This window comes from Aythya marila, assembly GCF_965140915.1.
Source record: "Aythya marila genome assembly, chromosome: 1".
In the NCBI taxonomy this organism is placed as follows: Eukaryota; Metazoa; Chordata; class Aves; order Anseriformes; family Anatidae; genus Aythya; species Aythya marila.
The window spans coordinates 169,533,742-169,550,555 of NC_139042.1; the positions used below are offsets into that span (position 1 = coordinate 169,533,742).

At 38.8% G+C, this 16,814-nt stretch overlaps 1 protein-coding gene across 1 annotated transcript in view; it reads right to left on the reverse strand.

The window, feature by feature from the left end:
• Window positions 1-5,393: 5,393 nt before the first annotated feature.
• Window positions 5,394-16,814, reverse strand: part of MYRFL (myelin regulatory factor like) — a gene marked incomplete at its 5' end in the record, with an annotated part of 44,916 nt that continues 33,495 nt past the window's right edge. The window contains 7 exons of the mRNA XM_082752126.1: window positions 5,394-6,030; window positions 6,126-6,200; window positions 8,750-8,858; window positions 10,072-10,146; window positions 10,370-10,454; window positions 13,100-13,174; window positions 15,163-15,294. Coding sequence (XP_082608252.1) covers window positions 5,944-6,030; window positions 6,126-6,200; window positions 8,750-8,858; window positions 10,072-10,146; window positions 10,370-10,454; window positions 13,100-13,174; window positions 15,163-15,294 — 638 coding nt within the window. The 3' untranslated portion in view covers window positions 5,394-5,943. The remainder of the gene's footprint in view (window positions 6,031-6,125; window positions 6,201-8,749; window positions 8,859-10,071; window positions 10,147-10,369; window positions 10,455-13,099; window positions 13,175-15,162; window positions 15,295-16,814) is intronic.

The following is a 16,814-nucleotide window of genomic DNA, read 5'->3' on the forward strand; positions in this document are numbered from 1 at the left end:
TCATAATTCTAGGACAGAACCATGAAGATTAATAAAAAGCAGAAAGAGGATTTTAATCAACACAGCCAGCTGGTCTGTGGTTTAGATTATGTTGTGGAAGGGAAAGTGTAACATTAAGATTGAATGAAAAATGCAAAACACTGATTACCCTGCAGAGTATCTCTGCAAGCTAAATTAACATTAAACTCAAATTTGAAAATCCTGTGTTTATATTACTGTGTGTAGGCAATCGCAATGTATTTAACATCAACTAGAAATTAAAACATCCGCCTTGAAAATAATGAGTTTTGTTTTAAATCCTATTCATAAAAGTTGGTTTTCCTTCCACCCCTTACTAAGAAGATGACCTAGTTTAAATCCCATCCTTCAGAAGTATCACCACAAGTTCCCTTTTCAGAGTAAAGCAGCTCGTGGGGTGTCTGGAAAGCAGCTAGTGAGGGAGGAGGAGAGGGAGCCGCGATGAAGAGCAGGAAGATGAAGGCTTTCCCAGCATAGGGGCATGTAGCCAAGGGACGGGAGCTGTGGCCTGCAGGGCACCAGCCCCAATTGACCAGGAGAAGCCCGGTGAAGGCGGCTCCTCAGAGAGGAGATGCCCTGGGAAGCCAGCTGGGGCTCCTCGCCTGCAGATGTAGGCTGCTGCCAGCTGTGGAGGGGTGGTGGAAGAAGTCCAGGGGGGAAACACGCTCGTTGGACCCCAGCCAAAGAGTAACAAAAGGCGAATGTACGCGCCATCGCCACTTCGCCCCGCCGCGCCGACCGCCTGGCCTGCGCCAGCGCCATAGCAACCGAGGTTAAAATTGGGTCAGGATTGCCAGTGTGAAAACGAGTATTTTGAACGTGGGGCTTGTACGTGTGCTGAAAATGTTCGCTCAAGTGCGATTTTGACAGAAAACATGCTATTTGGGGAGCTGCAGCAGGCAGAGGAGGCTGTATTCATGAGGCAGGAAGCCTGCCTGAAGCGCTGCGAGTGCAGTAATTTTTTTTTCTTTCTTTAACCTACACAAGACATGCTGGGGCTGACCAAAGTGCCTGAACACCTCTTGAACCTCACTGCCACTCTGTTTGGGCCCAAGCAAGCCCTGTGCCCGGCACTGCTCCAGGAACAGCTCAGGCCAGGCTACGCAGCTGCCCAAGACCACTGCCCTGAGCAGGAGGGGCTGCAGGCCCAAGGACTGGGACTGGGACATGCTTGTGCCTTGGCCTTTCCTTAGAAAGCACTCTCCTCTCAGCCAAGTGATTCTGAGAGCATGGGACATAGCCAGCAGCTGCCACTGCACGTATTATTTGGTGGCTTTCAAATGTTAATTGGAATTATTCGTTCCATAGTGAGCAAATGCACCCCTATCAGATTAGAAATATATATATATTTATATATATATATAAATATATATACTGTGCATGTGCAAGGGAGGGGGGGTGTTGAAACTTAACAGTAAAAACTGTTTCTTCCAATCAAGAAAAATATATATATATATATACATATATATATATATGCTCACACTTTTGCAGAAGAAACATCTCTGTAGGAGACAGCTATGTACAAGCTGAACAATAATTTTGAGTTAATGTACCAAGACCGAAGCATTCAAACTGAAAAGCTAAAGTTAGACATAACACAGCCCTCTCCAGGGCACCATGAAGGTGGGAGGAAGCCAACATTATGTGGCTGAAAGATCCGTGCAAGGCAGCAGAATGGCTGGGATTTTTGCAGTGCTACACTGTCAGGATACAGGACACAAAGCTGTAGGAAATTTAGTTTCTTTGTAGCACAGTTTAGCTCAGACATTAAGTGAATTGAACTCATTTTTATGGTACTCTAACACTCAGTTCAATGGAGAGAGCAAGAGTAAATGTGATATAAAGCCATTTTTAATTTTAGGTTGGATTGTCTCAGGTTCCATCAATGCAATCGATTTGTAAGCCAAGTGAATGATTCCTGAGTGAGCAACTTCTTACTCAGTGGGTAGAATTTAACCTGCTAACAGTTCTTAAGGCAAATATTTTTCTGATTCTAGAAAGCAAGTTATGATCCTAGAAAAATGTAGATAGGGAAGACTTTATGAAAAACTCCAGATCTTCCTTCAGACCTGTGCTGCGCAGGACTCCAAACTCAGTTTGTAGATTGCTCGCGTCTCACAATAGACTCACATCATATGACCAAGGAAACAGGAGTACTCCTCTCCATTTACCAGGCCTCTCTCAAATGAAAGAGGGAGTTGTTTTATGGGAACTGAGCTGCGGGCAGAAAGCAAAATGCTCCTTTGCTCACAGCTGCACACAGCTTCAGCTTCGGTTGTGCTTGTACACAACATGGACTTATCCGCCTTCCCAGCTGTGGACTTTCACCCCAGAGTCACTCACTCTGCTCTTCTGCCTTGTACTTGGTTTCCACAGGGGGACCATCCAGTTTTATCCCTCTAGAGCCTCTTCTCTTAGTGCACTGGGCTTTCAAGAGATTTCAAGTGTTTTCTCAGCTCTTGATTAAAGTGCCACTGCTAGATAAACTGACCAACAGCCAGGCTACGTGGTGTGTGTTAAAATCAAGTAAAAATGTGAATTGTTATATCATGTTCTTGGTATGAACAGCATGGTTTGAAATCAAGCTCAGCTGGTACCAGATCACCCTATTCTAGGTCTGGCTTTGCCTCCTGCAGCTTACAGCTGGAAGTTTGCTTTGCCTCAGCTCCCTTTGAAGTTAGATGAAAACGTACTGTTGATGTCTGGGGGTCTCTACAACTCAGCCACACTGTGCTAAAAGAGATAAGGGAAGGGGGGTTTCTTGTTCCAGAGAGAACATACATAAAACTTTCATAACTTGTTATTCACAAAACCTGCTTCAGATTGCATTGTAATTACCACTATTAACATTTGTTGCAACTTTATCACTGAGAAAACAGAAATGGCATAAAAACAACTGAGACCCTTGAGTGTTTCAGAACCACGTTTTTCATTTGGAAAAATCAATCTCTACTTCCTTAAGTTGTTCAGGAAGGAAAATGCTGCTGGCCACGTTTTCCCCAGAGTATTCCATGGTAGCCCTAGCTCAGCATTGTATAAGGAAGAAGGACTGCGTGCACGAGGGAGAGAATGTCACCGTCAGTGGTGTCCAGATGAACTCCACCTCCCCAGGCTCAGGGAAGTGAGGGCTCAGCAGATACAGGAGTGAGAGACATAAATATGGGGTTCCCATATTTACCTGCAGAAATGGACTGAACCTGGACATGCACTTCTGTGTATCTGGGGGGCTGGCACATCGTGGGCTTGCCAAATCTGCTGCACATACACTGTGCAGCCAGCCAGCACTTGCCTGGGCAACTCAAAGTATTCTGAAAACGTTATCAAAGGGGAAGGAGAATTAAAAGTTTCTGGGATTTCCCAGGTGGCCAACTGCCTGGGTGACTCTCACACCAAGGAGCCGTAATGCCAAACCACACGTATTAGGTGTCTTCTCTTGCACTTTGGGCCCGGAGTATATGCTAAACTGTACATGCACAGAGACCATCAACAGCTGCTGGTCATACAGAAATACCAAGCAAATAACAAAGCTTCTCTAACTAGACTAAACTTCTAGATGGAAGAAATAGAACATGTTCAAGGGTGCTCAAGGTTCTGTTAGTTATTTCCTCCTGCTCCCCTCCAATCCATTAACTTATTCAGAGGTAACCCCACTACAATATAATTAATGTCACAAAGGGACAGAAGCCATCTGATCCCCATTCAAAATGATCAAAACACTACTGTCAATATGTCATGCCATTTAAAAAAGTCTGTCAGCTCATTGTCACTCACAGATTTTCTCAGGAGCCTGAATACTATTAATCACAGTTTTTCAATGCCAAGTATTTCATTTGTGCCAGTTCCTCCCTAGCTCTTGCCAAGGTGGATTTTTGTTACCTCGGGTGTGTTGGAACATAGCCTTTGTGCAACAACTTGTCATCTGAAATCTGAATAAAATCTTCAAGAGTACCTTACCAAAAATATTTGACAGGAATAAAGAAGGAGCTGAAAATTTTTGAACTGGCAAAGTAATTTGTAATAAAATCTTTGCTCATTTTCTCACAAAGAAAATATTTGCTGCCCCACATGCATCTCACCCCAGACTGTAATCGCAGGAAGTATTTTGATGACAGGAAATACTGGGAGCTTATATTCTCCTGCATCAGTGCTCTGTGCCACTGAGAAGAGTATTTCAACCCAAAACAGTGTGATGAAGAACCAGTGGGTCTAGAAATGTACTATTTTTGTTCAAAATGCACATGCATGATCATCTGGGACCCGGCAACACTTCTTAGGAATTACTCGCAAGTATGATGGACTATAAAAAAATAAAGGCACAAATTCATGATGCTTTGGGATGTGGAGTTAAAAGTACAGTTAGTCTCTGGGATCTTGCAGAACATGTCACCTACATTATAAATACTTACCAGGCTAAAAAAAAAAAAAAAAAAAAAAGTAAAAAAGTTTAAGGGTTAAGGTCAATGCAGTGAGTCATATAAGGAAAAAAAAAAAAAAAAAAAAAAGCCACAACCCAAAGCCAAGGACCAAGGACATTGCAGATAACCTCAACAAAAATACATAAGTCTAAAAAAAAACAGTAAGAAGGATAAAGGAAATCAGTTAAAGGAAATCTAGAAACAGTGACAAAAGAAATGCCAAATGAAGCCACAGAAACAAATTAAACTCTACCATTTCATTGTCAGGCAAGAAATGCACAATTAAGACACATGGGTGTTTACAAAGACTGTGGTCAGTTCATATTTAGAGATTAATTTTCCTTCCTAATGCTTTCCTTCCACCGCTAAATAAAGAATTTCATTCAGAGTAAGGTTGTTCACATGTTAACTTCTACATTATAAATCTTTGAAAGCCTACAGTCTCTCCATTATATTTACTTTCTCTTCTCTACACAAAATGAATGATTGTTCTAGAAATGCCTCATGATGCTATTTATACTGCACTTGGTTATTACATCTGTGCTCCTTTTGTCTGAGCAAGTAATTTCAAATTTCATTCAAATAGCTTTGCCTTAAAAATATATTTCCTCAATGTAAGCAGAAAGATTTCTCCTATGCAAGTGTGTATCCACATTCATCTTAGAAAGCTGTGCAGGCAAGACATTCTTCTTGTCAACTGTTTCTCTTCTTTCATCACATTAGCACAAATCACAACCACCAAGAAAGAAATAACTTGAAATTAGGAGTAAATACTTCATTCCTACTGCAGAGTTTTTAAAAAAAAAAAAAAAGTAGCTGAAACACATCTCACGCAAACAGCAGCTGCATCATTAAGTTGCACAATCGTAATAGTAATGATGGTACTACTTTCTGAAATGGAAATACAAACACGGGAACTGAACTGCAGTTCCCCAGTTTACAGCACTTATTTTAGAGGGCACTTGCACAGTGCTTCACTTCTCTCTGGAAGTTTTGTTTGGTCTTGGTTTTGTTTGGAAAAGAAGTGGATTTATATACAAACAAAGGGCAGCAGTTATTAAGAGAAAGTAAAGGTCTGCAGGTCTCCTGACTGCAAATATTTTATTATCTTACCATCTTCTGAAGACTAGAGTATATCCCAGCTCAGCAGAGCTCCTACCCCCTTCTTTTTTCTTTTTTCTTTTTTCTTTTTTTTTCTTGTATGTTGTATGTACAATATCATGCCACTTCACTAAGATCAATGAGATTACTTGTTTACACATCATGTGTTCAGTTGTCTCATGTCCTTTTAGAAACAGTTCCTGGAAATGCAGAACCACGCTTGTGGTTGAACAACATTTTATTTTTCTCCTTTTTTTTTTTTTTTTAAATTTAAAAGCAAAACAAACAAGAAAATGTCATACATCTTGGTAAAAGCTTTACAAAATACAGGGCCATACATCAGTCTCTTTTTCATATCAAGAGCTTCATTGTTGTTTTTTTCCCTGAGAACAGAACTAATGGCAACATTTTAGTTGCACTGCCGATAAAAATAGAAGTAGTAATCAGTAAAAAACATTCCAGCAAAATAAGGATCTGTGGAGCAGCTTGCAAAACCCTGCAGAAGAAAAAATAAAGGAGATTCATGTAAGATCTTCTGTCAGCTCCAATGATACTTGTCTTTTGCCGTGTTCCCACCCGAAAAGGGCTTACCGGTGCGGCTACACGGAAGTAGTATGCACTGTCATACAGCCTAGCCACAGGCAGAGTCCAAATATGCTGACGTCCCTAGATGATAAATGAGAGAGAGAGATTAGATAACCTTATTTCACATTCAGTCAGAGAGAGGGATAGGCTGTGGAAACATTTCATTGATAAATGCGGTGCAAAGTAATTACGATAACAAGACTTGAAAGCTACAGTCGGAGCATTTAAAGACAAAGTGCTGACTTTAAACCTTGCAACTGGGGGTTTGCTCTGATCAGCCCTGCGGAGGAACTGACAGACATCTGGCTCCCAGCAGCTCGCAGCTGGCTCTGAATAACTCTCTCGCTCTCATTTTCCAAGCAAATGCCACTGCAAGTAGAGATTGTCCCTGATGTGCCAGGTGGCCCAAAAGCTTTGAGGTGTAACGGCAGCAAATTGCAATGCTGCTTTTTTTTTGAAACAGTGACATTAGCCGTCCTCAGTAGGCAGTGAAAGTTCCTCTGTATTCTGAAGATATAAGCAGCATTTTTACTCCGTATTTCAAAAACAGCTGCAGGAAAGATTTCATTGTACTTTTGACTGCAGTGACCTGTCATGTACAAATGAAAATTTGTATCTGAAATTTTTATGCTACATTGAATAAAATTCAGTCCTCACCTCTTGTTGACCTAATGATCCATTTTGGTCTGCCCGTGATAACTTTTATTTCATCAGTTCCTAGTGCCTCCTTCATCTTTCCTTCCTCCCTCCACTTTCTGACACATTCTCTCTGTTGGAGATGGTATGCTCACATGATAAGACTTACATGAGAATTGCTCAGAGTCTAAATGATTGCCATCCTGCCCTTTGGTAAGGAATAAGCCTTCCAGTCCTTAGGAAAATCTTCTTGAAAAGAATTATCCAACCAGGCAGCATTTCTATTCCGAGTCATGTCAAACTTGAATGCTGACTGCTGCTGGAGGCTAGTGAGCTTTAGTCTTTTGATGTAGATTTCAGGTTGACACAGGAAATCTCTTTGACCACTTTTGGCAGTAAGCTTGAAGAATACTTCTGCATGAGAAAACTCCCTAGGTCTGACTTAATATTAAAAAGTGTTAGAATTACGGCAGACAGGTCAAAACTTGGACAACTTATTTACTGCATTCTGACAGCTTTGCAGCAGCTGCAGAGAAGCCTGTAACTTTTTGGAAAGACATTTGAAGAGTTTATCAGAAAGTCAACTTAAGGACAAAGGTGCCCCAACAGCTCTAATTTGTCAAAGCAGAAAAAAAAATAATTTAAAAGAATTAAGAACTTATCATGTGTGGTACCATAGATCAGAAATCTAAAGAAGACAGTGAAATGACTTCATCTTCACAGAGGTTTCTCCTACAATGTGTAGGGGAAATGCTACTGTCCTTGCTTCTGCCTTTCCCATTGTTTTAGCCAGAATAAACATTTCCAATCAATGTAGATAAATCTGAGGACCTGGTCACATGAAAGTGTCTTATATTTCCAGAGAATTTGAAAGGCGTTTAAGGTCTTCAACAATTTACTGGGAAAAGTTTGCAAGCTCAGCTTGCCTGGGAAAAGCTAACATGTTTTTACAGCTATTATTCCCATCTAGATGATCAAGAGAATGAAATGAAAATATCTCTTGCTTTTACACGGAAGAACTTTCCCTAGGGAGATTTATTTGTAAACTCCCGTTTGCACAGAAATAAAGGGGAAAACTACTATTGTTTTCAGGGAATTCAAGGCCTAAAAATTGTAATTCACTACCCTTAAGACAATAATGGAAAAGTACCATTAAATTTGGAGAAATCCTAAGGCCATGGGTGAAAAATACTCCTATTTCTTGACTCTCTCTGGAGTTATAGCATGTTATAGTGGTGAGTTAGGCTGGAATAGGCTCAAAACTATAATTGTAGAGAGTCACTAGACAGATTTTTATAAATTTCAGTAGAAAATCTACTTTTTCAGGAAGACTGCATCCTAGTAATCTCATTAGGGCCATGCCAAAACTAGCCAGGACTGGTAGACTCAATGCATTATTTCAATTTCTACTGCTTTAACCAAGATCAGAATTTTGCAGCCATTAATTTTACGAGTCAGGTTCTCATGGTGGACCCTAAATGTGTTATTGATAAGGCCAACTTGACTAGTTTTCATCAGCTATCCTCCTTTCCAGACATTGGACATTAAGATCTTCCTGGTGTCTCTTTATCATCTCATTCATTCCTTACAATCAGTGGTGTGTAGGACTATCCAGTACAGCTAGATATTATGACAAGTCTTTTCCACCTTCCACATCTCCCTCTACTCCAGAACGCATCCACACAATGTTGCTTGAATCAAGGGATCATGACATTTTTAGCTAGGAGATTCTGAAGCTTTTATGAAAAACAAACAAATTTAATAGAAGGAAACAACATTCTGGAGGGCAAGGAGAGAGGTGAAAGTTAATCACAGATTATTTCAGCACTGTATGGCTTCAGCAGCCAAACCTGTCAGAAAACTGGACACTTTGTCCTATATGCTGTTTTCAAACAGCACAGTACCTTTCATGTAAGAGATGAAAAAACAGCCATATGGCAGGCAGTATATAAAAATGATCCCCCCAAGCCAGAGTATTGCTGAAAATGTATTACCTGTGTGGTTCCTAAGAAATCTTTCCCATTGCTTTGTCTTGAAGAATAGTAGGAGCAATAATTTCCAAATGTAACTTTGCAGAGAAATACAATTAATGGTTCTGTGGTGCTTCAAGAAAAAAGAAAAACAAGGATCTATCCCATTGCTCTTAAATAGAAGAACCATAGATATAATACAATATAAACACAAAAAATAAATAAATAAATAAATAAAAATTCCAAAGACTTGAATTGTGGAGAAAAAAAAAAAAAGCAGAGGAACTTACTTCCCTAGTTAATATGAAGAAACCTGAGACACCAACCTCTAAACTTGTCCCACTCCCTCCCCTGAAAAGAGGAAGCTTTTTTATTTGGAAACCTGGGTGGTCTTTGCAGCTGTTAAGATAAATCTAGAAAATACAGTAAACTTCCTCAAACTTTAAGCACATTCATACTAGCATCTATCGTATTTGGCTTTTTGTACAAATGAATGGTCATGACATGCTTGAATTGCACGGCTTACGTCATACATAGGCATATCGTGCCTATGCCAGAGGGTACGTGGGCATCTAAACACAACAGCAGACAACCTTATGAAAGATGAACCCACAATAAACCTTCAGACAGGTACCTATCTATATAAATAGCTCCCATTTGTCATTGCATTGTACACATGCAAATATGCCATTAAAAAGAAGTAGAAAAATCCCTTTGTCTGGGAACACATTGATAAATAGAATTTCATTCAGAATTCTTCAATTGCAAAGACCCTGTGGTCATACCTTCTCCAAACTATCCCTAGAGAGTGTCAAGCATTTCCTATCTTCCCAGATGGTTTTTCTGAGAAGAGTATAATACAGATTGAAAATCTCCCTCCCCCTAAACCACAAACCAATATTGCAACATAAATTCAGCAACTACTTCAGTGAAACTCTGAGTATGATGTATTAATCCCTATATGGGTGGGTTGTGTTATTAGTTTATAATGGCATACACTCAAAAGGCAAATTTTCAGTTGTTGTAGAAAATAAGCAGGCACTTCAGGAGCACTTTGTATTTCCTGTTATCCAAACAAGGAGGATGTTTACAAGGGTAATATGCAAAATGAAAAGACTGGACCTAAAGGCCATACATAACTTCACAGATCACTGTATTGAAGAGACAGGATTCATGAAGTGTCATCAAGCAGAGTCCTGGGCAGCTATTCTGGTTATCACTGTCTTTTATCAGAGATTAACCCCAAAAGAAAACAGCAAATAATTTGTATTTTAAAATAAATAAATAAATAAATAAAAAATGAGCCACTATCTTGGAAAATGTATATTATATTTAATTGTACTTACTTGATTTCCAGTGAGATTTCTACATCCACGGGTGTATACTTGTTAACAGGAATAAGATAGCTGTAATTTCCAGACCTGAAAAAGGTGATATTAATGCACATAGGATTTAAAGATAGATAGTTTATCTGTGAAAACATGGAAATTGCATTTAAATTTAAAAAGAAAAAAATATTTAGAGATAGGAAAAATGCATGCACGTGACAGGAAACAACTGTGAGAAGAGACAGCCAGGTAGCCATGCCACATTAATGGTATTCTATTCCAGTTTAATAAAGCATAATAAAAACAATTTACCTACCTGCACTGTGGGTTTTTACAATAGCGACTGTCAATGCGTTGCTGTGTTTCCAAAATCTGTATGGAACTGATAGTTGTATCAATCCCTAAAAATATAAAGAATAATGTTTTCTTCTTGTTTGTTTCAGAAATCTTAAATAAGAGCATAATAAAATTGCAGGTAATACAGTGGCAGCTACTCCCTTGCCTGCCACTACAGGAGTTGCTACAGGTTTAAATTGTCTCTCAGTAAAAAGCCTTTGGTTGATTGCCTTCATTCTGCAGTTACAGGAGAGAGAAAATGCTTGTTGGATTCGTGAAGACAAATATGTGGGCAACTAATACTGTAATATTTTCTTCTGAGCAAACGTTGAAGGCTGTTTTGATGGCAGTCCAAGTAGCATACAAACATGGCAACATTCATTTTAATGTACTAGAAGCCACACGCATGCAAGCAACTATTAATCTCAAAATCAATATCTTTGCTGAGAGAAATAATATGGAATGGAGCTTGCTTCTTATTTTGTGTGCAGAAAAAACACCTAACCCTGATGAATATTATAGTTTCTTCATAAAATCTGCCATTAACTTCCAAGATTTTCAAGAACTTCTTAGAGTTCTGTAATATTCTACATATAAGAATAACATGAAATATGAATCAAAATAGGCTCATCTAACCAAAATATGTATGCACTTTGATCCTAAGTAAACTGTGGCAATAGGAAGGACTACAAACAGCACTAACAGGCTGATAACAGCACTACTGTACTGATAACTTCCTAAAGCTTACATCCTGAACCTGGAAGAACCTTGCTTCCTGTGATACCTTGTGCCAGCATCTCTGTGCCGTGCAGGTATTCTCTAAGGTGCCTAGTTATGGTGAGCAGAAGAGAATAGCCACAACGACACGGCTCTTCCCTGAGGCAGGTGAGCTCTGTGGAGAGCTAGGTGGCAAAAACCAGTGTGCAAGCAGAGCTGCACAGCTTCTGCTTTCACAGGTGTCCTAGGAGTCACTGCGCTACCCTGCATCCTGCAAAGCTTATTTCCTCTGGATACACCTACAGCATCTGATCAGTGTAGGTGCATAATTAGGCAACATCTCAGACCCCTGTGTTGGGTCTCTTCAGTCTGAATTGTGAAGGTCCAAAAACAGAAGGGGGTGAACTGGTTTAATCCTCTGAGTGGGCCTAGGCTTTAGCCAGACTCCAGCTTTTTCCTCAAGTATCAAGGTGCTGATACTTCAAATCTGGCAAAGTGGTGCAGAAAGCACATGGAGGACATGTTCAGCAGGCCTAAGCCTGCTGTCTACACTGGACTGGGACTGCTGTTTTTGTGGTTTTGTTCCTCTGTTCTACAAAAACAGTTCCCTGTTCTGCAGAGGAACTTGATTATCAGCTAACCTGAGCTCTGATTATAAACACCTGTGTGATAGTATGTACTCAGCTTTCACCATGCAAATCTCCACACGTACACTTCATTAACAGATGGAAATTGAGCACGTTCATCTCAAGGAACTAGCACAGAAGAACATTTCCCTGTGACACAGCATCTCATTAAAACATGCATCATAGCAATTCCTGTTAAAAAGTCCACAGCATCATAGCAATACCACTCTGAGGTGTGTATCCACTGTAAAATAATCAGAAGAGGAATGATTGTTCCAAGATCATCCCACTGGCGGCATACCCAGGCAACAAGCAGAACCTGTGTTCTGTTCCTCACATGGCCCTAGGTAACAACACGCTTTACGTGCATGGCTGTTTATGGATGTTTTATCATGTATTGCCTAATCTTTAATCAAACCTTTTTAAACAAACAGAAAAAAGACCAGGGCATCCGCAAAAATATTAAAGATTAGGTATAGTTCTGTTCATACAGAATGAATGCCAGAACATGCCCTGAGAAGATACGTAATCAGCAGCAACCCATCTTCACAGAAAAAAGGGAAAAAGGAAAAAGGAAAAGGAAAGGAGGAAAAAGAAAAAAGAAAAAAGAAAAAAGAAAAAAAGAAGAAAAAGAAAAAAAGAAAAGAAAAAAAAAAGGAAAAATGAAAAAGGAAAAAAAAAGAAAAAAAAGGAAAAAAAAGGAAAAAAATAAAAAAGAAAAAAGGAAAAAGGAGGAAAAAAAAAAAAGAAAAAAAGAAAAAAAAAGTTTTTTCAGTTCATAATGGCAATGCACAGTCAACAAAAGGGGAGCCTGAAGTCAAAGTCGAGCCACATCTCAAAGAACCTTCTTTCATCTCCACTAACACAGGTAGTGTCAGGATCCTAAGGCAGAGATGTCCCCCTTCAGCAGCTGATGTTGACCTAGAAGACACTAGGTCAACTGGGCCAAACCCCAAGCACTTCCTTTACCCTCTTAACATGCATCTCCTGCACACAAATGCCATGCTCATATGCTTAAGCATTTTACTGTATAAGAGCAGTATTGAGCACCTTGCATAGTTTTAGCTCATGAAGAAAAATGACATTTGTTGTTTTATTGCATCTGAAGCCATGTTTAAGAACTCATGAGAGAGGGCAGCCAGAATGTCTACAAAAATCTAACAAACATATAAGAATAAATTGGAATGACAAGAAAATTACAGTGAACCTCAGGTATTTAGTAGAGTCCTAAATTCTAATATCCTATAATGACCAGTTATAATTTAAACTTCTCTAAATTCCAGTAACAGAATTGCAAGTCTAAAGGCAGCCTTTCAACGTTACACAATTATACATTTCAACAGTTAAAAAAATAATATGGGACTTACAGTCGTTTCCAAGATTAGGTCTTCCATCAGCTATTTTGTCTGGCTTTCTTCCAGGTAACTTGTTACTTTTGTTTCCTATGAGAGAAGGTATATCCAAAAGTCTCCAAGTTAGCCTTGCACAGTTGTAGCAGCAAAATATGAATACAAGTCCATAAGATATGTTAATTATCTCTTGGATGAAGGTATGCATAACCAACAAGAGAAACCTTTAAAATGCAAACCACCTCTACTCAGAAGACTACAGACAAATGATACCTGTAGATAACAAGAAACAAGATTCTGAAATTTTACAGGATATCTAAAACATTTCAAAAAAATAGCCTACTAGAAAAGATTTCATGCCCCACACAGAATATCACCTCTTGTTATAATAGAAAGGCGGGGTGAAAGTCAAGATCCAGCCAAGCACTTCAGCACAACTCTGGTCATAAAGCCACTCTGTCTTATTAGTCAGAAAATGAATAAGTAGGCATCTGCCACGCACACACAGGCCGGAGGAATAGCTTAGCTTTTTGAATTTGAGATGTAAGACACTGAGGACTGACCCAAGACACGGTGCTTCAGGCACAGAGGGATGAGTCACCAAACTAAAGAAACTAATGCAGAAATCTAACAACATAATCTCCACATTCACTGTGTCATCTCTGTAATTTCTAACACGGAACTAGGCTGTCAAATATAAGTTGATGGATTTTTTACTCTATTAATTTTCTCAGCACTTGTCTAGAAAAGTTAACTTTAGAGTATCTTTTTAATAAACATCGCACAGTACAACCTGGGGAAAGCAAAAGGCCCTTCAATCTCACAGGAAATGGTTTAAGGCTCATCTTGTGCTTTTATGTTAATTGACAGCCAAGAACCTGTCCAGAGGAATGTTACTAATAAACTAGCACCAAGAAATGTTTATTTTGCCTAAACTAACTTGCTTCATCAAACACCATTTTATTTGGGGAAAAAATGGGACTGTGTATTTACAGAATACTGAAGAACTCCATTCCTGTGTTTTCCAAAGCAAACATTCTGATTTCAAACCAACTGTTTAGAACAGAATTCACTATTTCATTATATAAAAAAATATTTTCCAAAAGTAAGGATCAAAATGTATCATTCCACTGATACTGAAATAAGACAGCTAGGCTGACATTGATCCTTAGAGATATTGGCTTTCCTTTTATTTCGGTATTGGGAAATAAGAAAATCCAGCCTTTTCTCATGCTAGTAGGTAACTTAGAGCATGGAACAACATTAATTAACAACTGGAATCTGAGTACCTAGAAGTGAAGTAATACAAAATTTTAAAAAATAATAATGAATAAATAAATGTAGATTTCCATCAGTTTTGAGTTTTGTTATAAATTAGTGATACTACTGCTGGTTATTCCTTGCATCCATTTTACTTGCTCATCATACAGATCTTGCAGTCCTATCAGCTTAGATGGTAACTGTTACATTTAGCAGCCAACTATTGTCCCATTTCTTCACACTGTGATCTGCAGTCACACACCCAGAAAAATGGCTTCTGGACACATGGCAATCAGTTATAAATCCACAGCAGGTTCTGGGACAGATCTCAGAACAGCTTATTCACTCCCTCATTCTTCCTTTTAATTTACAAAGTAGTTGTCACATCTTCCTTTCCGTCTCTTCCTTTTTCCTTTTTCTTTTTTCTTTTTTTTCTTTTTCTTATAATAGTCTGGATGTGATAACAGTGCACTGACTGTTCCCTGACATTTTGCATTTTCATTAACAGAGAACCATTCTGTAGGAAAACCTATATCCAATTGTAAAGGCATAAGATTGTTCAGTGAAAGAATGGTGTTCTTCCTGTAGATGAAATGCTTCAGCTATGCAAGTGTTTGCAAGTATACTTACTACATATTTTAATTTACTAAACATTTAATACTATGATTCTTGGTTTAGCAGATGATGGAAGAACAGTGTTAAATGGGTATCAGAAATTTGTACAAAAACTAGAACAAAGACAGATTCACTTCACTAAGATTTCGTCTGTTTAAACTGAATCAGTAACCAGTATAGAAATTTATTTTTCCTTGTTTCTGTACTCTTCACAGTATTGCTATTTTCATTGTCCCATAAGCCAATGCAAGGCCCAGATGCTGAAAGATATTCACACTCTTCATTTCCACTGAAGTCAATAGGAGTTAAAAACTCTAAATCCTTCAGAAATTCCAGTTCTTATGACAAATAGAGCATGAAGAAAAACAGCTATATTAAGATAGACTACATAAAAATGTGCTGAATTTTTGCTTAATAAAATTTGTCTTCCTAATGAATGCTTTTGTTTCTTCTCGAACACTCCTGGTAGGGTGATGGTTGGACCACATTATCTTGAAGGTCTTTTCCAACCTTAATGATTCTATGATAACGGTCTTTTCCTCAACAAATTTGAGATGCAAAGGATCTACAACAGGTGCACTCAGTAGTGGTCTGCACCTGCACCAGTATGGCAGAACAATAGACGGTCTGTCAAAAATGCACTCATAAATTAGCATGTAATTCAAACAGTTTTAGCTTTCCATGAATCAGACTAATCAGCTGATCCTAAAATGCCCGCTTTTTGTCTTGATTATTCCCCATACTTAGTGTTCAGCTTTTTCTTTCAAAAACATTTTCCTTTTCATTTACCTTGGCTACAGCTACATTAAGCAGCTTGTTGGCTTTCCTTTTGTTTGGATTTTGTATTGACATTGTTACCTTCTGTCTGGGGACACACTCAGCTTCATTAAACTTGTGCAGATCTGAAATCTTTCAGTAGCTTGTGTACTGTGTTGATTTTTCACTCTTGGATCCACACTTAATGCTATTTGGAGCATAAGACCTTGGGAATGTAATGCTTTGTGTTTGTCCTTATCTTCTCTTTCCACCTAATATCAAAAGCAGCCAGCTGGGGATAGAATGTTTTCATATTTCATTTTCAGCTGTCTACAGTTCCCTCATTTGTAAATGAGATTAACGTCTTTTTAATTAATCAACACTCTTTCAGGTTTCAGACCAATACAAATCACTTAGATATATGACCTCCTGAAAGCACTGTACTGAGCTCTATCTGCCACGGGGCTTACTGCAGCATTAATCACACGAATCACAAGGACCACTAACATGCAGCCTGTCCGCAGACAACAGCACTTTGCAGTATAAAGAACAGCCAGTGAGTGAACCCCACTGAACCAGTTCATGTGACAAGAGTTTCACAGCAATTGGCAATGCCTGCCCTTGTAGAAATTCGTACTTCAGAGGCTGAACTGTGTCCATCCCCAATTTCACCTTTACTTGTCAACTGTGGTTGATGCAAGAATTGTTCTCAAGGACAAGAAAGGAAGAGTATGAATGTTGGATTTAGTAACACTAGCACTTGCTTCTAGACATCAACAGTATTAAGGTCTAGAATTGAGGAATACTGACTGCAAAAACTTGTATGTACCCTCATGTATAAACTCTTTCTTATAAATGTTATAAAAATTGTAAACAATACACCTACTCATATATTACACACGCATCATATTGCAGACAATATCTGAAAGAGAATTCATTAAAGTAATTTGTTCCATAGAGCTCTGCTTTCAAATAACATTTCTCTACTCAAAAGCCCTGCCTGAATGAGCAGTTATAACTAAGCTTTATGTCTTCCAGTAGCTGAATTTCTGTCTCTGCCCACAGAAAAGATACAGTATCACCACAGTGTGACACTACTAAG